The sequence below is a fragment of the Pelobates fuscus genome, chromosome 11 (genome assembly GCF_036172605.1).
Source record: "Pelobates fuscus isolate aPelFus1 chromosome 11, aPelFus1.pri, whole genome shotgun sequence".
In the NCBI taxonomy this organism is placed as follows: Eukaryota; Metazoa; Chordata; class Amphibia; order Anura; family Pelobatidae; genus Pelobates; species Pelobates fuscus.
Genome location: NC_086327.1, coordinates 119,116,162 through 119,141,805, shown reverse-complemented (window position 1 = coordinate 119,141,805; position 25,644 = coordinate 119,116,162). Strand labels below are relative to the sequence as shown.

The 25,644-nt window shown below is 37.3% G+C and overlaps 1 protein-coding gene across 1 annotated transcript; it reads right to left on the bottom strand.

The window, feature by feature from the left end:
• Positions 1–7,541: 7,541 nt before the first annotated feature.
• Positions 7,542–24,706, bottom strand: LOC134577743 (5-hydroxytryptamine receptor 3A-like). The gene is made up of 10 exons (XM_063436618.1): positions 24,668–24,706; positions 23,839–24,076; positions 19,439–19,596; positions 13,579–13,623; positions 11,536–11,645; positions 10,655–10,824; positions 9,838–9,995; positions 9,052–9,262; positions 8,137–8,355; positions 7,542–7,895 (listed from the first exon to the last, which is right to left on the bottom strand). Exons 2-10 carry the CDS (start codon positions 23,903–23,905, stop codon positions 7,612–7,614), a joined length of 1,422 nt encoding a protein of 473 aa, XP_063292688.1. The 5' UTR covers positions 23,906–24,076; positions 24,668–24,706; the 3' UTR covers positions 7,542–7,611.
• Between the last annotated feature and the right edge of the window lie 938 nt (positions 24,707–25,644).

The following is a 25,644-nucleotide window of genomic DNA, read 5'->3' as shown; positions in this document are numbered from 1 at the left end:
TCTGTATGTATGTGTATATGTATGTCTGCATGTGTGTGTGTATGTTGGTGTCATGCATGTGTGTCTGTATGTATGTTAGTATGTGTCTGTCTGTCACTATGTATGCCTGTGTGTCTGTATATGTGTGTATGTCTCAGTATGTGTGTGTCAGTATGTATGCCTGTATGGGTGTATGTCTGTTTCAGTATGTGTGTCTGTTAGTATGTATCTGTGTGCTTTTGTATCAGTGTGTGTGTTTGTGTCTCTGTGTGTATGTATTCCTGTGGGTGGTATTTGGAGGCGGGCCCCAGGGGGCCCAGAACCTGAGCTGAGTGAGTTTCTGGTGGTGGCCCTGCCCTATAGTGTTAAAACTACCATCTAGCCCCCCTGGGCCCCTCATGCCTCCATAAATATAGTAAAAATCTTACTGTATTCAAGCTTGAAGCTGTAACTCTGCTTGCTGTTAGACTCAGAAAAACAAGCAGTCCGCTGACATCATCAGAAGTGGAAGCCTGATCCAATCACAATGCTTCCCCATAGGATTGGCTGAGACTGACAAGGGGGCAGATCAGGGGCAGAGCCAGCATGATTCAAACACAGCCCTGGCCAATCAGCATCTCCTAGAGATGAGATGAATCAATAAATCTCTATGAGGAAAGTTCCGTGTCTGCATGCAGAGGGTGGAGACTCTGAATGTTTGGATGCATTTTAGGCAGCCATGACCCAGGAAGGATCTCTAACAGCTATCTGACCAGTGGCCAGTGAAGTTATCACTAGGCTGTAATGTAAACACTGCATTTTCTCTGAAAAGACCGTGTTTACAGCAAAAAGCCTGAAGGTAATGATTCTATTCACCAGAACAAATGCAATAAGCTGTAGTTGTCTCTTTAAATGATATACTCATATTATATTCCTATTGAAAGCTAATTTAAAGGGTAGTTTTTTCTCCCTTAAAAAAAACAGTTAACCCTCTCAACTCCTCACTCCTGTATTTTACAATCCAAACAAGATAAGGAGTCATCATTTTGCAGTTCCATACATATTTGTTTAAACAGTATACTAATATCTACTCCAATCCATTTGAATTTTTAAGCTGCTTCCATTGAGTCTGTAAACCTGGGTGATAAACTCTTTTGCAACATATTGACATTAGTAGCTATCTATTTTTAATACTGACACCCCATACAGTGTATCAGTCTATGTAAGCAACTTTTCAACAATAGATATACCGGTAGACTTGAGGCTATCACAGATTGTGTATATTTTCCCTTTCTTTTTAAACCACTAGCACCGTTTTGTTTGCACTTTTTTTTTTTTACGGATTTTCCGGTTTAGTCTAACATATGCAACAAAGATATTATTTTATTTGAAACCTTTTCAATTGAGTTTTTACTCAATATGTGGGTAACACCCTGCATGTCTGTTTGAGATATGGTATCCGTGTGATTATACACCCGGATCTCTTTTCCCAACAAAGTCATTCAGGGTATCCTTATTTTTCTCTAAATTATCTGGGTTATGCCCATATTACCCACTTAGTCCTCCTCTGACCTCAGGGCCATATATTCTGCCCCTTGAGTCTCCCCCTTTTTTTTTTTTTTTTTTTTTTTTTTTTTACTAATGAAGATATCCTAGACTCCTAAAAAAACAAACAAAAAAACCCAGGGGGTCATATCCCCTAAGTGGTGAAGAGGGTACAATATATAAAATATATAAAGGAGTAACAATTAAATTTACAGCCTAAACTGATAAAACTATACAACACAATCTAGACCAGAGGATAAAAATAGATAGCAAAAAAAGACCCAAGTGTACTTATCCGTCGGGGGCCCCTCCACGGATCTGAAGTGATGCTATCATTGGTAGTATAGAGGTGTCAAACGGATCCAGATGGTATAGTTGCCAGCAGAGCGTCAATAATCTGTAACTAGTAACAATCAGGACCAAAGAAGTCTACGCGTTTCATCTCTTTAGGAGACATTCTCAAGACTGTGGTCCCAGATCTATTCAACCTCAATAAACCCCTTCCTGACTGTGACATAAAACAGTCGTTAACAACCTCGGACGTACCTGGCACTCTGTACTTTCTGTTTATGCGCTGGAAGAACCCGGGTATTATTGGATTTATTTGCAAGTTGGAAAACTGGAATGCGCACCCTCCAAATAAGGTCTTTTAGCCCCAAGAGAACCCCACACACCTATACATGGGTGGTATCACTGTATTCAGGGGATGTTGCTGAACACATATTGGGGTGTTCTTTGGCAGTAACCCTTAAAGGTCTCAAGACATGTATTCTTAAATTGCTATATGTGTCAAAAAAATGACCAATTATTTTTTATTTATTTTTTATTTGGTGGTAAAATGGTTGCATGAAAAGAGTCAAAATACCCCAAGTTTTAATACCTTAGGTTGTCTTCTTTTAAAAATCTATATACATGTGAAGGGTTATTCAGGGATTCCTGACAAATATCAGTGTTAAAATTTAACTTTTGTTAATTTTGAATTTGGCAGTTGCAGATGCATTAATTGGACACCATATTCAAAAAGCCTGATCTATTCTTCATTCACACCATAATGTGTAAGAGTGTCTAATTTAACCCCTTAAGGACCAAACTTCTGGAATAAAAGGGAATCATGACATGTCACACATGCCATGTGTCCTTAAGGGGTTAAAGGACCACTATAGGCACCCAGACCAATTCAGCTCAATGAAGTGGTCTGGGTGCCAGGTCCCTCTAGTTTTAACCCTGCAGCTGAAAACATAGCAGTTTCAGAGAAACTGCTATGTTTCACTGAGGGTTAATCCAGCCTCTAGTGGCTGTCTCACTGACAGCCACTAGAAGCCGCTTCCGCGCTTCTCACTGTGAAAATCACTTTTACTTTCATGAGCTGTAAGCCATAATCATCGCATTTATGACAAATCACGGCTTGAACTATCTTGCTTTGCATGTAATGCGTCTATCTCATATATTGGTTTCCCCGTTTACATTGCATTACTGAAATAAATGAACTTTTGCATGATATTCTAATTTTTCGAGTATCACCTGTGCTTTTCTATAACTATTTTACTACTGTTCCTCAATTTGTACTTTTCCTGACAACATGGTAAAATAAAAAGAGATTGTGTGTGAGAAAAATAAATACATACTAGCTATAGTACAAAATCAATTATTATTTATTGTTTTCAAGTTTATGCATCAACATTTTTTTATTTTTTTTTGCCATGCTTGAAATTAAGTTATTTTTAATTAAAAAATAAGCATTACTTTATTTTGGACAATTAGTCATTGACACATCATTAGGCAATAAGCAATATAACAATGCATACATCAAAATGACAATGATTACAAGTAGAAAAGTAGCAAGGTTAAAGGGACACTATACTCACCAGAACAACTACAGCTTATTGAATTTTTGTTCTGGTGAGTAGAATCATTCCCTTCAGGCTTTTTGCTGTAAACACTGTTTTTTTTCAGAGAAAATGCAGTGTTTACATTACAGCCTAGTGATAACTTCCCTGGCCACTCCTCAGATAGCTGTTAGAGATCCTTCCTGGGTCATGGCTGCCTAAAATGCATCCGAACATTCAGTATCTCCTCCCTCTGCATGCAGACACTGAACTTTCCTCAAAGAGATTCATTGATTCAATCCATCTCTATGAGAAGATGCTGATTGGCCAGGGCTGTGTTTGAATCATGCTGGCTCTGCCCCTGATCTGCATCCTTGTCAGTCTCAGCCAATCCTATGGGGAAGCATTGTGATTGGATCAGGCTACCACTTCTGATGATGTCAGCAGACTGCTTGTTTTTCTGAGTCTAACAGCATGCAGACTTACAGCTTCTGGCATGAATACAGTACAATTTTGCTATATTTATGGAGGCATGAGGGGCCTAGGGGGGTTACATGGTGGTTTTAACACTATAGGGTCAGGAATACATATTTGTTTTCTTGACCCTATAGTGATCCTTTAATCTGGTGAGAGGGGTAATGAGGAGATATGGCAAAGACTTCACACAATTTGTAAATGTATTCACACTGCCAGTTACATTAGGATGGCATTTGTCTAAAATATGTAATATCTAATTGGGGTATTAGTATTTTAAGCATGTATTAGCCCCATCTGGAGTTAAGTAGTGTATTATTGGTTAAAGTGGTCAAATAGTATATTTCAGTTGGTTTTAAGCAACTAGGGTAGACAAAATTTACTGCCTGCGAAAATCTACCCTCCTCGACCAATAGCCCTGGTCTAAATTCTCAAATTGTCTATTCTCACATATAACAAATAGTTAGCTAACTACAGATAGACATAAACCAACAGCCAGGCCATGGACATTCAATGTTTGCTGACTTTTGTGCATATACATCTTAGCACAGTTACTAAAAGGACACTAGAACTTTTATATTTCATATGAAATTGGTAGTGCACAGTCAACAAACATAAAAAAGAGTGATATACTAAATTGTGAATTGTCTGAACTTTAACATGAAATCATCATTCATTTTAAATATTAGATAAATACACAAATGTAAAAAAAGAATCTTCAAGTCACTTGTGTATGCAACTGCTTACGCTTATTTGTGCCCGACCTGACGTGTTTCTATTGATTTAAGTGTTTGAGATGATAACACCCTTACTTATCACTATAATGTATTATTCATTTGAGATGGTTTCTTCTTTGTGTTAAGATCACCTGGAAAATGTACCAGGGACTTAGTGCCGGGATTAGTCTGACCGTACATCTTTCATTGCTACCAATAGGTTTATGAAGTAGACCTGCAGATTGTTTTGGCAAAATCACAATTCGGATGAATTTGGGCTAATTGGCAATTTGCCTGAAAAAACTAACTCCAAGCTGCCCCATGCCCTAGTCCTGTAGCAACTGAAATGGCCAAATGGCTAAACTGTTTCAATTGTTCAATTGGACTAGCAGCCAGTGAGCAAATAGTTAAAAACTGCCTGCGATGGTCACTATGGCCCCCAAATTAACACAAGGGAATTTAACTTACCTGCCCCATGCCCCCATGCCTGAGAAACCATGCAAAGTTACTGGTCCAAAGATCACAAGAGTTTATACAGCCCAGGCCCTTGCATCAGTTTTGATAAGGTGCACTGTGTCAGGCGAGATGCCAACACCAATAAGAGGATAGAAGAAATGAAGGTCATGGCTTGCGTCACTTTAGGTTAGTTGGAGCCAGAATGACTTGCCTTCAACCTAGTAAACATGACTCAATAAATCAATGCTGTTGTGATCGCGGCTGAACCTATGCAGTTGCGTCAAAATGAATTCAAGCTTGCTGATGCTGAATTGATGTGATTGTGCCAAAATTGGAGCTAAGTTACTGAATTGACTCAGCTGTGTCAAAACTGGAATGTTTACGCTAGGACAGACATAGGCAACTTTCGGCACTCCAGGTGTTTTAGACTATACTTCCCATGATGCTTTGCCAGCATTATGATATCTAAAAGCATTATGGGAGATTTTGTCCACAACATCTGGAGTGCCGAAGGTTGCTAGTATTAATTATATGTGTGCTATCATATGAATTGTCTCCTTTCATTATATCGCTATATCAATAACTTCAATCATCTGAGTATCTGAATGTAGCTGATTAGCGCCTAGGGCCGAAACCATGGGAAAATCAGTTCCTATGTTTATGGTGAATTTATTTCTACTTTAGGACTCCTGACACATTACTCTCTGTCAAATAGGTGCTTATTATTACCTCTCAGGACTTATACGTGCAGGAAGGTCTTTGAATTACATTTGAAAGAAAGACTGATTTATTTTGATAAGTTGATTTCTAGAACCAACATTTGTAAGATGAAAGGTTTGCGTGTGTTCTGCAAAGTATTACTGCTCTGATATAGTGTTATCTAGAATTCAGATTTTAGGATAATGCTAAATATCACGTATTTTAAATTTCCATGAGATTGCTGCTACTGAGTTTTTTTTTTTTAATGAATTGCATAAAATAGAGAACCACAGTGCTAATATTTTGTCTGATTAGCTCAGTAAAAAAAAATTCCCCAACAAGATATTTTGGTTTAACTTTTAGAGTTTGGTAGCTAATGAACTTCAGTCAGCTGTTTATGTAATAAAATCATATTGCCTTCTGCTTAATTTGCAATTCTTACTGGATATATGATTTGTATTGGGATATACAGTATTTTATATAAAATTTTAAAATACTATTTCTAATCTTACTCGACAAACATGGTGCTACTGCCAAATGTCATGTTGTATTTTGTATGATTAATGAGTAAAATAGTGAAATTATTCAATTGTAGTTCATTAAATGGAGGTTATAATGATTGATAATATCTTTATTGGCTTTTCTTAAAAAAAAAAAAGAAAACTATGCAAACATACTTGCTTACACTCACAACCCATGCAGTTAAACCCATAGATATGGGATAAAGGTCATTCATTAGTTCAATTATGTATTATTAGTTAAATAATGTAAACCCATGAACGAGACACCATTCAGTACAGTTCACAGCTACAACACGTTAATAATTTGCAACTTATACATATCTCTTCCTTAGCTGGAGATCCATGTTATATGTATGAAGATAACTTACACAAGTCTTCAAGTGATTTATCACAGATAGTATTCACTATAGAGCATGCACTACATTTTATATTTTGGAGTTATTTCGTTATGCTGGAAATCAATTCAACTGGAGTATTATTTAGAATATGTTAGCTGATTTAAGTATACATTATTATATATTAAGCCTTACGTTTTTCAAGGAATTCTAAAACGAGACACTGTTCTTCCTCAAAACAAAAATACTCCACTTTTGAAGGAATTACAGCATTAGGAATACAAATATGTTCCTATAGTGTTCCTCTACATATATCTTGCTCCGCACCCCCACTTACCTTACATCCCACAGCGTGCTGGTCTCAGTGTCAAAGCTCCGCCTCCCTGGCTGAGATAATCACTTTTGAAGATTTTAATTATGTCAGCCAATCCAGTGCTTTCCCATTCTATGAAACTATCTGATTGAAATAGCCAAGTTTTACTCTGATATTTCAGCTGAAGCGTCTCTAATGGTTGTCAGAGTGACAGCCACTGGAGGCCTTTTAACCCTGCAATGTAAACAATCAAATGTTAATAAACTCCTATATTACAATTCTTTGTTAAATTGTGCCATCTGATTGGAGAAATAATCCCTCCTGAATTATTTAGTGGGTCACCTCTAACAGCCTTTATGATTATTAACTGTTGGTAGTATTGATTTGTAAAATCGTTGAGATGAAATTGTCTAGAAGTCTACGGTGTCTCTTTAGCACAGAGAAATCATTGATATTTCCAACACATTGGTGGAGAAGTCATTGATACATCAAGGACAAATGTAAGTTATTTGTGATGTGCTTGTTAATGTATAACAGTCAATGTCTAGCATAAGGATGATGTTTCCTAATATATTTTCTCACTGATGTTTCTTCCAAGACAACATGTTATTTTCGGTTGTTGTTGTTATAGTTGGACTTATAAACTGTGCCATTTTTATTTTCAAGATAATTTGTGTCACTTATGATGCCTACAAAGGTTGTAGTCAAGAATACTTTTGGTAAAAATATTCCTACCAAACTGTTGCATAGTTCATGATCCACCAAAATTCAGGCCTTATGCCAATATGACCACATAGTAGCCAAAGTAACAGTATATGCCAAGACTGCTACAAGATATACTCGGAAGAGGAGAACATCAAGTACATAACCAACTTGCAGCCATTCCTTGGCTATATCCCGATATTCATCTCTCTTTTCCAGGTGCTGGCGGATAGATGCAATCTCATGAAGGATGCTGTCCACTATTATGGAACTCTCTCTTGTTGGCAGAATAACTCCCCCCGACCTCTCGTAATCCTTGGAATTTTCTGAGTTGTATCGAGCCAATTTCACTACGAGAAACAAAGTTTTGTTATTATCTCTTTCTATCCTGTTAGACCTATAACTTTCTAAGATTGATATCATTTCATGGTTTTAGGACCCTGATTGTGATTTTACATGTCCACTATGGTATATCATACTTTTAAAAATACTTTTTATCTAACATAAAAATACCACACCATAAAAAATACACCACCATATTATATGCTGAACTTCTCTAGATATGTATTGGTCAATAAACCTCACCTCTACTGTTGTCCATCTGCTGGGACAGATCAGAGCTGTGGGTGCGAACTGTAGTCAATTTCTCATTCCGGATACAAAGTATAACTGTGATTTTCTCTAAGACCAACTTTTTTACCCACTCTGGGACATGAGTTTGAAGATCCTGTTTATGAACTAACCGGACTATAAGTATTGTCTCTGTCAAGCTGATCACCAACAATGCCATACAAACAGCAAAATACACACCTGAAATTAATAGTGAATACATAGTATTAGGTTAGCTAGCTACAAATTCATATTCAATTATATTATGGAGTGGCAAGGTAAGTACAACGTGAGTGGATAGTTTATGAAATCTAGCCTACGCGTTTTAACTAGATTAATGTTTCCAAACTTTTACACTACAATTGTTTCTTAAATTTTGCCACCTGATAGGGGAAATAATCCTGAATTATTTAATGGGTTATCTGTAACAGCATTTGTTATTACATTAATGACATTTACTGTTAATGGTACTGATTTTTACAACTGTGCACACACATTTATATCTGTATATGCACCAGAGGAAATAAAAACCTTAAATGGATTATGAAAAGAGCTTTGATAAACAAAAAAAATGTGCATTAGAGAGCAGAGACCTAAAAAGACTGCAGTTTTCTGGGAAGTCCTGGGGATGGCACATAGTTTTCAGCCAGAGAACAAACTTCAGAAAAGTAATTAGACATCAAGGCATAACAGCCATATCTGCTAGTCCTTATCAAGGGGCATGAATGAACACAAAATGTTTAGGGGTATGTTCATCAAAGTTCTAATGTATAGTCATATTTCACACGAAATAATAAGTAATAATCACACTCTTTCAAAATTATAGCGCAAGTAGTAATTTTACTACAAGAAAAAAAAAGTATATAATTGTTTTTTATTATGATAGAACATTCTTACCAATCAATGGGGTTCCAATAGCTGTAGCAGGTAATATATCCGATACAATAATAAGAAACACTGAGTATCCCAGAAGTAGCGTGATCTTGAAAGAAACCCTTTCACCACTATCTGGGGGCAAGTAGAATCCAATAATATCCATTATCATGAGAAATATGCTCGGTAGAAGCAAATTCACTGCATAGAAAAGAGGTCTTCTTTTAATAACCACCTACATTAGAAGACAATAATATATCTATTAAATCCGAGGTCAGACAGAGCCAGCACACCACTGCATAGGTTGTAAATAAGATCATTAGATTTAGTTTGTCTTTCTATTGTTTTAGAGCATTTTCCAACACTCCCAGTTCCTTTTTTTAATATCTACATTTACACATCCTTATATACTGGTGATATATAGGATACATATTTTCATATTGATAAGTTAACGTACAGGGATTGCTTTCCATCATAGAGGAGGGCTGTGATTTCCAACTTATTCCTCAAGACAGTTTTTGGACTGCTGGTATGACTCTGTTCGGAGGTAATGATGTAGTGGCATTTCAATAAAAAGTCAACATATCTCTTTACATATTGCACTGTTTTGCACTAATATACCATTTAGTTAACTTAATGCTGTCCAACAATAGAATCAGTTGCAATATGATCCGTATTAACACATCCTAATTGATTTGGCAGCCACAGTTATATAACATGGAAAAAAAACAAGCACATAAATGGATGTTGCGAAATGGTATGGGAATATTCTGAGTAGGTGAGATCTTTTTTAATGCACAATGAACTCACGTGAAATTTCATCTCAGCGAAGGTATTGTCGTTTTCTAAGAACTCTCCATACTGAGACAACACATGCAGTAGCTCCCATTCCCCTTTATTCATAAAGAGTCTCTTGTCTTCTTTGACCTCCTCTGGTGTCCTCCATAAAGAGATGTTAATATCCTGAACTGAAAATCAGAGAAAACATCACATTTAATATATATTTAGCAGCTGGGTGTAGAGTGATGGTGGCCTGACAGCATAATGGATCATTGGGATACAGCAGGTGCGGAGTTTATAAATATAGACATTCACTTGCCACTAGCCATTGACAAGCGAAACTCTAGCCCTGATGAGCAGAAATTCACCTCTGGTGAATATGTTAAGCCATGCTCTAAGTCACATTGTGACACCAAATCAATGAATGAATGAATTGTACATGTTAGGGTTTAAGGTTGATTTTAGGTCATGGTACAGGGATAGTTTTAGGAGGGGCTGCAGTCAACATATGTGGGAAAGGGTAATGACATTTAACTGGGGCTGAGACCTCCGCAACACTACTCAAATCAACATCACAGGAATTCAATGTTCAGCTTTCAGCCAAGGTTCAGTGTACAATGCAACGTATATCATAATTATTATTCTTTATATACCACCAACATATTACGCTGCATTTTACAATCATAGAATGGGGACAAATTACATACAGAATATTAACAAGAGACAAGAGGTGAAGAAGGTCATGCTCAAATCAGCTTACAGACTATGAATTTATAGAATTTATTGGCCGTTTTCCATTAACACACAGATTCTACAACAGATTCTAAACCCTGCATGCAGATCTTACTTTTGTGAAGCCAACTGGTGAATGTAAGAGAGCAGTTCTGAAGATCAAAAGGGAAGTTGTAGATATTAAGGCTACAAGCAGTGACCACTTGTATTGGCTTGTAGTTCTGCACTCTGCCTTCATTGTAGACGTAGACGTAGGGGATGTCTGGGGACTTTCCAACATCCACACTAGAGGAGAAAAGAGACATCTTTACAATTAATTAATTATGACATTTTAATGGCAACATATCATTGTTGCAAATTAAATTCAAGCACTTTTTTTCCAAACTGATGTTCTACCAATGCACCATTCCCCTACAGAATTAGATCAATTAAAATAAGGGACGTACTTAAAATGCTGTTTTATATCATGTTGTTTTTTTTTTTGTAAAAGCAAAATTAAATTGCAAGCAAAAAGCAAATTTGTTAAACCTTCTGTACATCCCAGCTTTGTGTTACCATATTTATATATATTTTAGCTAAAGTCACAAAATTGTCCTCCATATTCCCTGGCTAGGTCACGTTGGTCATTTTTTATGATTAACCGTGTTATGTTGGAGATGAATAAATACCTTTGTTAAGTCAACATCCAAATGAAGTATACCACCTGCAATACTCAAGGTTCACAAACACATTGAGCAAAAAAAAATATAACAAAATATTGGTGATTTGGTGCTTAGTGTTTGAAATAAGTCAACTATATCAACTGTAATTTGCAAATGTGACCGCTGGAAGTGGTAAAGAATATGTATAAATACTGTATATTGAAACTGAACACTTGCACATAAACTCAAGCAGACATGTGCATGGTGACCCCCAAACATACCAGAAGCTTTAACGCATAAATAACAATATAAAGTTTCAGGTAATCTGTACGTACAGCTTTGCACCGTTACTTACAATTCGTTGATGAGAATATCTGGGACCCAAATCTTTTCCGTGGGGATAGATATCTGGGTTACATTTTCAAACTTAGTGGGATCCCAGGTGAGAAACTCATCATTCCAGAACTATAGGGAACACAAAAGGAATTTAGGGGCTTCATTAAATTGCAGATTACAAACAGAAGAAAAAAAAAAGTTAATTGATTCAGTCAGTTTCATTGCCTTTTTATTATTCTGGAAGTCATCTGAGGGCTAACTGAAGCAAAATAATTAGATTTTGTAATTGATTCTGTTTCATGTAGTGTTTATAACTTGTATCGTTGTGTCAATTAATTTGCCTAACTTATGAGTTGCCACTGTCAATAAATAATCTAACTGAATTTTAGCAAATATTTACTACTTAAGTGCCAGATTATGATATAATTATATTCATTGTGCATTTGAATTTTTTTGACATAGTGGAGAAATAGATGAGTTTTTAACAGGAAAAAAGAAGAAAATAAAGACTAAAATAGGTTGATATGAACCGAAATCCATATTCTCATTGTGATAGAGTGATAGTATTGTGAGAAATTCCATAAAGCAACATTTTGTAGAACATGTTGTTGATTGTAGCAACCATCTCTCCTCTAAAGAAGTAGAGTAAATAAAGCGACACTGCCCAATTCTCCTTTAGCTTGAGCAACAAGAATATAAGTGAGCCTGGAGCATGATGGGTGATGAAGTTGCCCTGGACAAGGAAATACTACAGAGGTTTGTATTTTGAACTACTCGTGCCAATAAGTGAGTGACTCTAGAAGACAGGGGGTGACAGACTCAATATGGTGACTTAAAGGGACATTGTAGGCACTATGTCAGGATTGTCTATAACCTAACATGCAGAACCTAAGTTACCAACAAAGTAATAAAAAACTCTGAACATAATACCGGACCTTGGAATGGCCTATTTTACCATTAAAACTAGGTAAATGTTGAGAGAAGCCAAGGTCAAGGACAAATATAAATCAGTATAGTCAAAATTACAAGCAAAAGGTCAAATACACAGAGAAAGCAATAAGAAACTTGCTCTTGTGTAAACCACAATGGAAAACTACGACAGGCTAAAGCAAACTGGCCAGAAAGTGTTTAAATACCTAAAGAAGGGCTGCAATTGGCCCAAAGAAACCATGTGATGCAGGAACATGAGTGACATCAGCGTGACAACGAATGGATGTTCGGGAGCTTCATGATCAAAAAGGACCTCGGAGTCCTTAAAAGGCCTATGCATGCAGTGGCCAGTGTCTAAAGGGCTTACGTACCCATCTGTGGTTCAGGTAAGTTAGACATTGGTGGCTTTCCCAAAACATCATGGAATGTTCCGCAAACAAGTACGCCCACCAGGTCCGATCACTGTCGAACCGGCACGCGGCTAACGCGCTCTGTGATACACTTTAGCCATTTTATATTATTGAACATATTATAATGTCTGCAGTTCCCTGGTGCTCTCCCTTCATTCAGTGTTAAACCATTTTTGAGTAATTTAACACTAAATCAGAGTACCTGGACACCCAAATCTGGCCAACATAGGATGTATGGGTAAGGCAGAGAATACAGACTTCATTCTACCTATACTAAATCATACTAGCAATAAGCCCTGTGAAGAGTTGAACGTGGTCAGTTGAATTTCTCTGCCAATCCCAGCCACTCATTGCTGCTCAGGTTAATGCTTCCTCACAAGCAGCACAGAGCAAATAGGCTGCGAGGGACTCTAAGTTAGCATTAAAACATTACAAAATGGTTCAACGCTGAATGGAAGGACAATGCCAGGGGACTCCAGACACCTTAACCACTTCAATGAGATGAAGTAGTTACTGTCCTTATAACGTGACTTTAAGAATGCATAAGAGAGAATGAAGGCTTAGCAATGGTTGTGGCAGATGCAATTAAGTGTTTTACATGGCTATTCATTGCTGCTAATTTACACGTGTTTCAACATTCCATTAAATGAGATGATATAAGTGACTCATCCAATTTTAAGAAGACATAAATGTGTATAAACATATTTTAAAGGACTTTTTACCTGTCTGTACCAAATATAAGTTGTCAGCACTTGGTTTTTCTCATCCTAAGAACGAAAACAACAATTAACTCAAAAGAGTTGAAGTCTTATAAAACAGCTAAGTATTAATAACACAAAATATTTATATATTTTATATGAAACAGATGTAGACCTTTGTTCCATCTGGATTAGCAATAGTTTGAATATGACTTTTAATCGATTCTCTATAATGCTATCAAAGCATTAACCCAGGAAAGACATATTTAGAGTTTGACAGTTTTCAATATTATTCTATTACAATATTATAACACAAGAAATGACTCTGCTTCTGATTGTAGCTCCTCATGGTAAACTGGTACCCTTTCCTCTGTCTACTAACCCATATGAAGAGGTCTCCTAATCAGGGATGGGCTGGGCTGGGCCAATTGCCCCCCTGGCTACCCGAAATATTTGAAAAACGGCTGCTGCAAGGTAGATCCTGGGCAGGTGCACAGTGTGCACCGCGCCCAGGCACCTGGAGGTGAGGGCGCCGCGCGGAGCAGGCTGATGGCCTGTCACAGGGAGCCCAGCAGGAGGCCAGCTGGCCACCTAAGGGGGCCCTTACAGCTACTCTTCAGCAATATATCAGCCGGGTGAGGAAGGAGGCAGGCGGTGGCGAGGGAGCGCTGACTGTGCTGATGATTTTCCTTCTCCCTTGCGCGCCCTCTCTGGTAATGCCGGGAGCCAGAATATGATGCAATTTCAGCCCCGCATCACTAAACAGTACGAGGGAGCAGAGAAGAGCAGGAAGATCATGGAAGACACTGGGGAGAGGACCCAGAGGACTCCTAAAGGTAGGAGCAACAAGCAATAAAATTAAGGCTGTGTGGAGCGTTGCCGCGCATTACCATGGCAATGCTCCACATTCTGCGCGCTGGAGGACAGGAGACAGACTGCAGCCAGACAACCTGCAAGCTGTACAGAACTCAGAACTGGACCACCAGGGCTGGCTGTGTCCCCCCCCCCTCTTTCACCATAGGTAAAAAGAAGGGTGGGGGGGACATAGAGATTTTATTTAATATATAGTAGTATTCAAAAAAACATTTGCTACCTGCATCCCTCAAACTCTGCAACACACACACACATAGCAATCCACACACACACACATACACTGCACCCCTCACTGCATGTGTGTATTCAGAAGTCTGTATGTATTCAACAGTCTCTGTGTATTTAGCAGTCTGTATGTATTCATTCAGCAGTCTGCATGTATTCAGCAGTCTGTCTGTGTGTGTATTCTGCAGTCTGTCTGTGTGTGTATTCAGCGGACTGTGTGTATGTATTCAGCGGACTGTGTGTGTGTGTGTGTGTGTGTGTGTATGCAGCGGACTGTGTGTATGTATTCAGCACTCTCAGCAGTCGGTGTGTGACTGTATTCAGCAGTCGGTGTGTGACTGTATTGTATGTGTGTATTGCATTTGTTGGAGGTACTAATAAATATAAGCTTAATTGTATTTATAATTTACGTTGTTATTCCTGTGAGTTGTGCAGGCAGGGCTCCAGTGCACTGCTTTGCCCGGAGGCCCATAATGTTGTTAAGATGGCACTGGTGTCTGTCAGTAAGTGTGTGTGTGTATGTGTGTGTGTCTGTCTGTCAGTAAGTGTGTGTAAGTGTGTCATTGAGTGTGTACCTGTCAGTGTTTGTGTGTGTGTCAGCGAATGTGTCTGTCAAGTAAGTGGTTGTCTGTCAGTGTGTGTGTGTGTGTGTGTGTCTGCTTGTCAGTGAGTGTGTGTCTGTCAGGGTTTGTGTGTGTGTGTTATTGAGAGTGAGTGCCATTGTCTATCAGCAGTGCCAGCCTTTTGGCTGTGCAAACTGTGTGGTCATGTAGGGCACCATGACAACAGAGGTGCCTGGCGGCCAACACAGCTCACAAGTTTGGGACACCAGCATATTCAATGTAAACGATTCCCTGGTGGTCCACCAACAGATCATATCCTCTCTCTCTTGGTTCTGGTGCTCAGTTAGTGAGTCAGAGCACAGGTTCAGAGCTTCTCAGCCTGCGCTCTGACATCATTGAAAGTCGGAGTCGCGAAGGAGTGGGTATGGCAAAGAGCTACTGATTAGCATAATATCAAAATCCATTATAAAACTAGGAAAAAGTGGGCATGGATGGTGAGCTGATTCGGTGATGCAATGGGCCACTTGACTGGATTGGCCCCCCCGGCCTGAGGCTGCCAGCCCTCCCTTGCTCCTAATGACTGTTTCCATGGCTACCAGAATTAAACTGAGTAACTAAGATGCCAAAGTCTGCAAATAGTCCTTAGAAAATAAATGAACCGCACTGCAGTCTCCAAAGGTGCAAATATATTGTATTAGTTCAACTAAAACTTTAAGCTGGGCTAATGAAATATTTTTGTACTTTTGAACTGGAGGCTGCAGTGCAGTTAATTTACTTTTTAAACATTCTTTATTTATTGATGTTTTTCAAGTTGGGATAGGGTACAGAAACAACACAATGCGTCATATGGTCATCAAATACAATTCGGGTGTTGACCAAGAATCGGCAACATAGTCGATAAATATTAATACATGCACAGTAAGCAGGCGTGTCGCAGTACATTTTCATGGTAAGTAAGATGGTGTGACCGCGTTTCAGTCAAACCAGCCATGCATCCGAAGAGGCCTGTCTAAGAGGTGGTGGAACAGCTATGCTTGTGTCCTTGCAATGTGTCATTAGGGTCTTGGCCAAAAGTAGGTCAGGGACACATTGTGTTTGCTTATCAACAACTGTCATTGTAAAACTTGGTGGGAGGGGAGGAGAAGGGAAAAAAAAAAAAAAAAGGAAAAAAAAGTAACTGGTGGGAGACCATTCGCCAGGTGGTCCGAGTTCCAGACTGTGCCACAACTTTTATCAGTTAGCAGGTCGTTTAGTCTGATTACGGTCTCGGGGGAGTGGGAAAACTTATGTAAGGAAGTAAAACTATGTACAACAGGTGGGTGGCTAGTGAGTAGTGTATTGCAGAGGGTGTGGTGGTATAAGCAGTGGTTGGAGTGGAGGAATGTTGGAGTAAAGGAGAGTGTTAGCTTAGTGAAGTAGTCGGTCCTGGAGAGCTCCCCCGGTACCCCAGAGAGGGCTGGGGAGGGGCTGATGAGGTGAAGGTTAGGTGAGTTAAAAGGGTAATATTCTCAGTTTTTAGCACATAATTTTTATAGAACTCAATATTATTCTGGGGGTCTAGACGCAACTATAATCAATGATCTGCCACACAAATGCCTAATGGCTGATTGAATAGACATCACAAGAACTTTACAAGGTTATTCACAATAGTAAAAAGTCAAGGTGAATTAAAAGTGGATTTCAAATTTAAGGTTTTGAAATTAACTTTTTATTCACTTTGAATTCTCACTTTAGTAAATATCCAAGTTGTTCCAGTGTAATATTAAATGTATTTAATTACCATTGGCCATTAACTTCTCAGCAAAAATATTCTAAATTAGGAATTGAAGAATCATCAAGAACAGATTTGTATGTCCCGTCCCTGACTCAAACAGTTAGGTAATGCAATATACTGAGAATAGCCCACTTTAGACCAAATTAGCTCAATCAAAATAATTTCAATGTTTGGGAAAGTCTATTTTGCCCTGGAATTTGTAAATTCCTGGTGAGTTCTCCATTACTCTTGGCATTGTAAATAACCGTAAAAGTATTTTCTCTACTTCGCTTTTCAATCTCCATAGTAGATAAATATTATACAGTGGACAATAATTAACAATTAGAATAATGGGTTTTAGTGATAAACAATGGCTATGAGCAATCTAACTATGTAAACCTACCACAATCTGGAATTTAGGTGCATTCCAATATCATCTGATAGAAGATATGACGCTGATAATCAGATGATTTAAACAAATACATGTTTTAAGGCTTCACTGATCGAAAGCATCCTATGTTTTATATAAATGATATGGTCCTTAATTTATACAGTGTGCCTACATCCGACTAAGAATTGAGTCATTTCGCACTTGTTTCTTACTAATAGATATCAATATTTTATAAAGTGGAGCAGTACCTGAGAAGCCCAAGTGCGCTGTTCATTTTAATGATAATATGGGTACAGTTTACATTGAGCCAACTTACGCTTGCCGTCAGGGGACCTATTCTAAGGTAATCAGGAGAAATAATGTTATCTCAGTTTCAAGAGCTGTACGGGAGATGCTGTCCCAGAGGGAAACTGATGTTTTTGTTTGTTCTTCCAAGTTTCTAGATGCTGATCTCTACACATAGTTTAAATACAGTAAATGTTGATACCTTGATATGAAAATGAAATCAAAGCCAGCTAATAAGAAAGACAAAACAAGTGCTATTCTGGGGGTGATAAAAAGGACTATACTATATATACTATATCACTATAGAGACCAATAGAATGTCTCCTTGTGCACCTTGTCTATTTGCACTCAGAATAACACTTATTTGCCTTGATACATTTTATAAACTTTTCTAAAAACTTCTCAACTGCTCGGGAATGTTCTTGGTTAGATTTATAGATAACCTTGTTTTAAATTCTTAAAAAAAAATGATAAGGTATCATGCCATTTACTGGCAATCTATTGCAAATAAACTATTGCACAGAATATCAGATATCAGAAATGTATAAAACTTAAATAGAAGGACCCGAATATTTGCTGTAGGCATTTTCTACTAATTCGACAAAAAGGTTGACATGTCAAACAGCACGCTTTGATTGGTCAACAATCATACTGTTTAAAAAATAAGTGCAATTGGTTTGCCAATCACTACCTATTGTCGATTCATTAGTGGACCTCAAAATGTGTGTGACACTAAAGCAATGCCGAAGAAAGCATACATTAACTCATTGATAAGTTCCTCTGCTTCTTAGCCCTCATAATTGAATGCATTGTTGGTGCAAAAATATGTATTCAGCCTCACATTAAGAATAACAAAATGCTCACCTATCATATTGACTTCATAGCTCAGCAGTTATCTAGACCTAGAACGTAGGCATCAGTCAGAGGAAACAAAGGGTTGTAGATATTCAGGATGCTAACGAGGGAAACATTTGTTTTCAATGGTTTTTGCTTACCAACATTGGCCTCGATTTAATAAGCTTTTCAAATGAATCAATACTGTTAGGAAATATTCCAAATGATTTAACTACAAAAAGTCCCATAGGTTTTAATGGTGACTTCTGTACAAAGGTCATTTTTAAAGTTTTTCCAAAAGTATTGAAATATTTGGAAGATTTCTTGAATCTATGCCATTGTTGTTAGTTTAGATCAGTGGTTCTTTACCCCGGTGTCTGGAGTCAGAATCAGCCCAAGTGCTCTTTTAGTGGATCCCAAATGGTTATAACAGGGAAATATTATTTAACAAGATACAAGCAACTGCCAATACATGTTATTTGCACTTGTAATGTTCCTTTCCCGAGTGTAATGGAAATCACTTGCACCCTGTATTACTTTATTTTTATATTAGGAGAGGCATCTCATATAGGACCATAGGATTGGGTACATATCTCCTATACATTGGTGGGTGGACACTCATAGTAACGATACATTGCACAAGTTTTGTCCTGTATAGTTATTTGAAATATTATGATTATTTATTTTGACTAAACGTTTGAAATAAAAAAATCCCAAGACCATTACTTTGTCATACTAATCCTATATTTTAATCCAATTCCTTTCAGCCCAATGCATTTTTAACTGGGAAATAGTAATTTAACCATCTCCTATCTTGTATATGACCACCCTCACCCACTTTGATCAAGCTGTTGGGAGATAGGTAATAAATCTTGACGTTTCCCCTTCAACTACCCAGAACACTAGGTATCCATTCTGCATGATATGGCTAAAATAATCACATGACATTGAGAAACTTACCACTCCCAGAATGGCATAGACCATGATATCAATCTTCACTGTGGTAGTTTGTCTCCAGTCGTGCACAGGTCTCACTCCCTTCTTGTAGTCCTCCATGAGGCAGTCTGATAGACGCTGTAACGTTGGTTTCTGAGACTTCTCCATGCTAGCTGTATTGGCTATAAGAGGCAATTTTTTTATTTTTTGAAATTTTACTTTTGTGTTTTATAAAGAGCTCCACCTATCAGGAATTTCCACATTTCCCCCGAGACTGAAATCAGATTCCAAAGCTGGAACGCCAAAGCAAACCCAACAAACTCCAAGGAATGTTGTTGAGACTCAGCCATTCTATTGTTTACTCTAATGCAGTGGAGATTTTAATCATTTTTGTTTGCCTCTTTTCTTTTAGCAGATCTAATCACAAGCAATTTGTAAAGATATAGCTGTGAAGAAATTACAAATAAATATAAACTGACAGATATATCGACCTGAGCACTACTCTTATGTTATTTCAAGCCGTTTTAAAATATTTCAGTTAACAAGCAAAATAAGAAACCAGTCGGTTTCCCAAACATTACATTTTACAGGTTCTAATATTTAATAAACCTATACACTACTATTTAAATAGTGAAATTACTAATGTGACAACTGTGGGAACTAAACTACCTGTGACAGGATTTACAGATTTATTTTTTTATTATATTATATTATATCTCAGGGGTACGCAGCCTTCAGCACACCAGATGTTGTTGACTGCATCCCCCCTGATGCTTTTCTCAGAATTATGGTTGTAATGTAGTCCACAAGATGCCAAAGGTTGCCTACAGTTGTTATAAATGGGGCATTTATAAAGGTTTTGGGAAAGCAATTAAGAAAGTGGAGCAATCAACATCTATTGGTTTCCATAAAGACTGCTCATGTTTTAGCACTTTCTAAATAACTTATGAGTCAAGGTCTGGGAGGAAAAGGGGACAAGCCACATCCTGTTTTTTCGACCCCTTTACGGTTAAAGGGCATGCTAACACTGCTAAGGCATGTGATCCTGCCCCTTCTTCTAACTCTTCTACCATCCATCCCATGGACTATTGACATGATATAAATTAAAATGACTGTAGGTTTTCCTGGCTACCTTTAACCCCTTAAGGACACATGACATGTGTGGCATGTCATGATTCCCTTTTATTTCAGAAGTTTGGTCCTTAAGAGGTTAAACCCTTCACCTAATTAACAGTAGAGCAAGAGTGAATAATGGGGAGAATGAGCCGTTCCAAACTTCTGTGCTGTGAGATAGAGGTGATGAAATTATGGATTCCTAGATACATCAACATTTCCTACAGCAATCAATACAATATTTATCACAAAGATGTATTATATACATATTTCTTTGAGAGGTGGTAATACACAGGGGTGGGTTGACCACTCTGCATTTCAGTCAAGCCGAAGCTGTGCACTTATAGACCTGTTGAAGACATTTAAAAAAAAAAAAAACACAGTTTGTGGCAGTGCCATTTTGTCATATCTAGAGTTGAGGGGTGTCATGGTGTGAAGCACCCCACATTATTGCTGGAGCTATTTTATTAATTCAAGCGTAAAACAGCTACTTGTAGGCTGCTAAATCTAATTGTACTTTGAGAGAATTATACCATAATGCATATTATGGGTGGATAGAGGCAGGGAAGGAATTTAGATTTTATCCCAGCCCTCTCCACTCACAGAGCCACTGCTGCGTGGGGACTACAGAAGGAAGACTTCCAGCAGAAGCACACTTTGGACGATATCATAATAAGCAAGGTAAAGTTGTGGGATTGACATAATCGTGGAGTGAGAGAAAGGCAAAAAGAGAGAAAGGAAGATTCACAATGGAAGAAAAGGAAAAGGTATAATGAGATTCAGTGAATGGGGAATAATAGAGACAGATAAAATAGAAGGAGAGAAACAATGGGGATGAGGGAAACACATGGTAAGATGAGAGGGGGGACACAATGAGGGGAAAGGTAGAGAACCAGTGGGGTAGAGGAGAGAAATTAAGAATGGATGAATATAAGGAGAGACAAGGGAGATGAGAAGAGGGTGAGACAGAAAGAGGGGTGACATAGAGTGAGAGATACAAGGTCACTCTGACAATATACACACTTAAATCTATATTCTTACAAATATCTTCACTACATGCACATATTCAATGACACATTCTATAATGAGCGAAAATAGCATTCTGATACAGTCATTGAGTTGCAATAAACCTACTAAGAGGCTAAATCATTTTAGACTAAATAGGAATGAGATATTGAGTATCAGAGAATGTTTGGGTTAGAGATGAAGACAACGAAAGGCTGAGGTATCTACATAGGGGATTACTCACTGAATTGTAGAGAATTTACAAAGGAATTGCCTGTAGGCCAGAATCGCCAAATTAACACAAAATAAATAAAAATCTGAAACTAAGTTAATTACTTGCTTAGCTATTAGAGACTAAAATTTGTCATTTCTCCAATATATATATATTGCTAAGCAACTGTAGTGTTTGTTTATTAAATGGTTCCCTGAAGTCAATTAAAAAAAACGAATCAAAAATTAATCTCAAATGTAAACTAGCCAAATTACAGCGAGAATTATAAACCAGCTATTTTGACCTAAATTTTGCAATTTGGTTTGCAAGTTACTACCATAACTGTTTAGTGAATAAATCTGTGAATTTGAATATGTGCCAATATTGGACATGAAATGATCTATGGACCTTAGTTTGCTCTGGGGACCTAGACAATGCTGTCCATCTATCAATGCACTTATTACATTCTTTCAGCCTCTTACACAAAACATTCTATCAGTCTCTTACAATTGATTGACAGGTGAGCGGTACCACATCATTTTACATCCTGCTAATATTCTTTACATTTGCTAAAAAAATTATGCAATTGATTAGAAATTTTATTACAATGTGTGTGTACAATAAGAGGTACGTTTGACCAAAAAGAAAAGTCATTTTATGGTTGAACTAGATATACATTTTGGTATTTATATTAATACGGTTTGTTATTCAGAAAATCCTGAACATGACTTACTGTTCTACATTTCTACACTTTTGTTCCCTCCTGTGTTTGTCAGAATAAGAAACCTTACGTTTCGTTAATGAACTTTGATAACAGATTTTGTAATGTACTCTTAGGAACTAGCCATTATTTCTCTGAACTAGTTCTGATATCCTTAGAGATAATTTATAACATACATAGATAGACAGACAGACAAATCTTCAGACAGACAGACAAATTCAACTTCATGCAAGACATAATTTCAAGGCAAAGAAATATTTAAGGCAATGACTCCTTAGTAAAAATATAAAATAGGTAATTATAGAAGTTATGTTTTTAATAATTTTAATTACTACTTTATTAAGTTTGTTAGGGTCTGCTTAGTATGGTACTGTATAAAATTCCTTAATGCATACACATAGATACATATTAAAGTAGGTAATTATTGCTATGAGCTCCTACCCTCCTGTTTTCTCCTTTAAATCCCATATTCACCCTCTTTTAAGAGGAGTTTGGTCTAATTATTAAGGTGGGGGTGGCGAATTAACACTATACACCTACCCCCCTGTTGCTTACAATCAGACTCTACTAATATACCAGCTTACCGCCATTATCTGACATTATCTCTATCATTGTATCTACCCATACCTTTTATTCACCTTTTTGAATATCTCTAATATTTCCAATATCTCTAACTTTCTAAATATATCTTATTTTGAATCTAAATGCTAAGCCTTATTCTTCTGATCCCCATAGACTGCTGCTTTTTAATTGGTTACATTTTAGCCTTCCACGTGGAATAACATTTTATTACTAAACAGCTGTCTTTCTTAATACTATCTTTCTACTTGGGTTGATCAAGAATTTGTATATTTTATCACACTTGCTGTGATTGATATATACAAGCCAGATAGGCAAACCCCCTAGGTTTCTCCTTTTTAATATTACACTTTTCACAAGTAAATTTTGTGTTTTTCACTTTGCCTTTTGCATATGTTATATGTGGGTAATCTAACTTTTTTTTGAGAATCGTTACCCATAGTCTTTTGACTTGGGACCCCCTTTTTTCAAAGAAAGATTTGATATTCTTTTATCAACTTTGTCTTTTCTGTGTTAAGCCCATATTATCCATTTAGTCCGTTCTCGACTATGGGGTAAGGTTTTTCCTGCCACTCAAGTCATGTAATTTTCTCTACATATTCTAGTTTCAAGTATTTCCTGGGTCATCAATGGGTCATCAATCATTATTTTCCGACAGTGATCAGTAATATTAACTTCGGAAAAAGAGGCAACCTTGCCTGACATCAGAGAACATGCTTTGCTTTGTTTTCATATAATAATTTTATCTAAATACACATATTAGTGGAAATCAAAAGTCTCTTTAAATTAACTCACCTGCGCAGGCAATGATCAGGGATACGGTGAGAAGACTGTGTTGGACCCAGGGATAAGACTGAGACATTTTTGCTCCTGTGCTCAGGTGTTTATATCCACAGTAATGTGTCACGAGTTCTGCTTCCCAGCTTTTCCTCTGAAGTGCTTCACATAGACTTGTCACATGTTAAAGTTTGGATCTCATCCTGCCAACTATGTTCTTTCAGTCTCTTTCAAAATCTCTGATTGTCTCCAGGGCCTGGGACGAGAATTTACCAAAAAATAAATCTTCACACTTTCTAAATATTTCCTCTTCACTGTTATACCTAAGCTATCTACGTCTTTTACCTCCCGTGTTTTATATTTATATAGGTTGGTTTATTTTTAAAACGTTTTCTGTATATCTTCAATGTCTCCCTTTCCTTTTTTTCCTTCATTTCATTTGTATAATCATTCTACAGATGTATTGCCGCCTTTTAAAATCTCTCCTTAACATTAGATAATGGTTACACAATTTTAAAAGATAAATCAATTTGATTCTAAAATTATTATTGCTATTAGTTTTCTTAATTATTTATTTCCCCTTATCTTCTCTTTCACTCTTTATTCTTTCTTTCTTTCTTTCTCAAAAATCTAATAATTTTTATGGTTTTTTTTTTATTATTTTAAGCCCTACACATTCCTACACATTTTATTTTTATCTCTCTTGCTTCGCCTTCATAATGCGTTTATTTTATTCTTCTTTACCATAAATAGGCCTTTTATTCTCTTTATTTATTCTTCCCTTTCAGTCGTGTCTTTTTTACTAGCTGTTACTCTTTCTGTTTTCCTGTTCTTGTTCTCTGATTACCTTGTGTCCTCTATGTACATCTTCTTCTGTCTCTCTCCATGTCTTCTTCACTCGATGTTGAGTAACTTTTCTGGATACGTTTGTTTTACTGACAGCACTTGACAGCCCCTCTCTTCTCTGTGTGATGTCACTCTGTAACCAAAGGAGTCAGATTGTGTCCGCAGCCTCTTCCCCCAATCACCCACTAGCACCGTCCTGTCCACTTGATGCTAATCACTCAGACAAATGGTTTCACACAGAGGAATTAGTTACCTAATATACTATTAACTCATTCACTGCTAAATATTCTGTGTACTCATGACCACGAATCTCATCTTAAATATTTAACAATAGGCCATTAGTGCAGATTGTTGTTCTGGGAGAATGATTATAGTTTAAGTGACCAATTATTATCTTTAAGGTAACAGCTGACAAAAGATATTATATCCAGCCCAAAATTAGCACAAAAAATTGTAAGCAGCCCGTACTGTAAGCCACCCAAGGTCCTAATATAATATATCTCATATGTCCATTATTAGTAATGTTAGCATATGTGATAAATTATTTATTTGTAGTTTCTTATGAGTGAGAGCTTTTCTAAACGTGCGTCTTGCGTCAAAAGCTTTGTGTCAAAAGCTTTGTTAAAACCAACAAGTACACAGGTGCGCACAGAATGCAGACAGCCTGCGTAAGATCGTTGGCAAATTCATACTGAATGATAAAAAGCATTTGCTTATTTTCATATATATTTTGCTAGTCAAACCTATTGCAAGCGTGTAGATGAAAAGGTCACATTTTTCACCTTTTTTTACTGTAATCAGGGCCGTCTTTAACCCCTTAAGGACCAAACTTCTGGAATAAAAGGGAATCATGACATGTCAGACATGTCATGTGTCCTTAAGGGGTTAATATTGATTGGACCCTGGGCAAAGCATTTGCTTGGGCCCCCTGGTACCCTCTCCCCAGGTGTGCAATCACGTCCTCCATCCCAACGCAGT

Bases quoted from the DNA above. Each gene is read 5' to 3' on its own strand.
- LOC134577743 (XM_063436618.1), bottom strand. From the start codon at position 23,905: ATGTCTCAGTCTTATCCCTGGGTCCAACACAGTCTTCTCACCGTATCC. The intron at 10,825-11,535 runs GTAAGTAACGGT...TTTCTCCTCTAG, and splicing joins GATATTCTCATCAACGAATT to TGTGGATGTTGGAAAGTCCC. The intron at 9,263-9,837 runs GTGAGTTCATTG...CTTCTAATGTAG, and splicing joins TCGCTGAGATGAAATTTCAC to GTGGTTATTAAAAGAAGACC.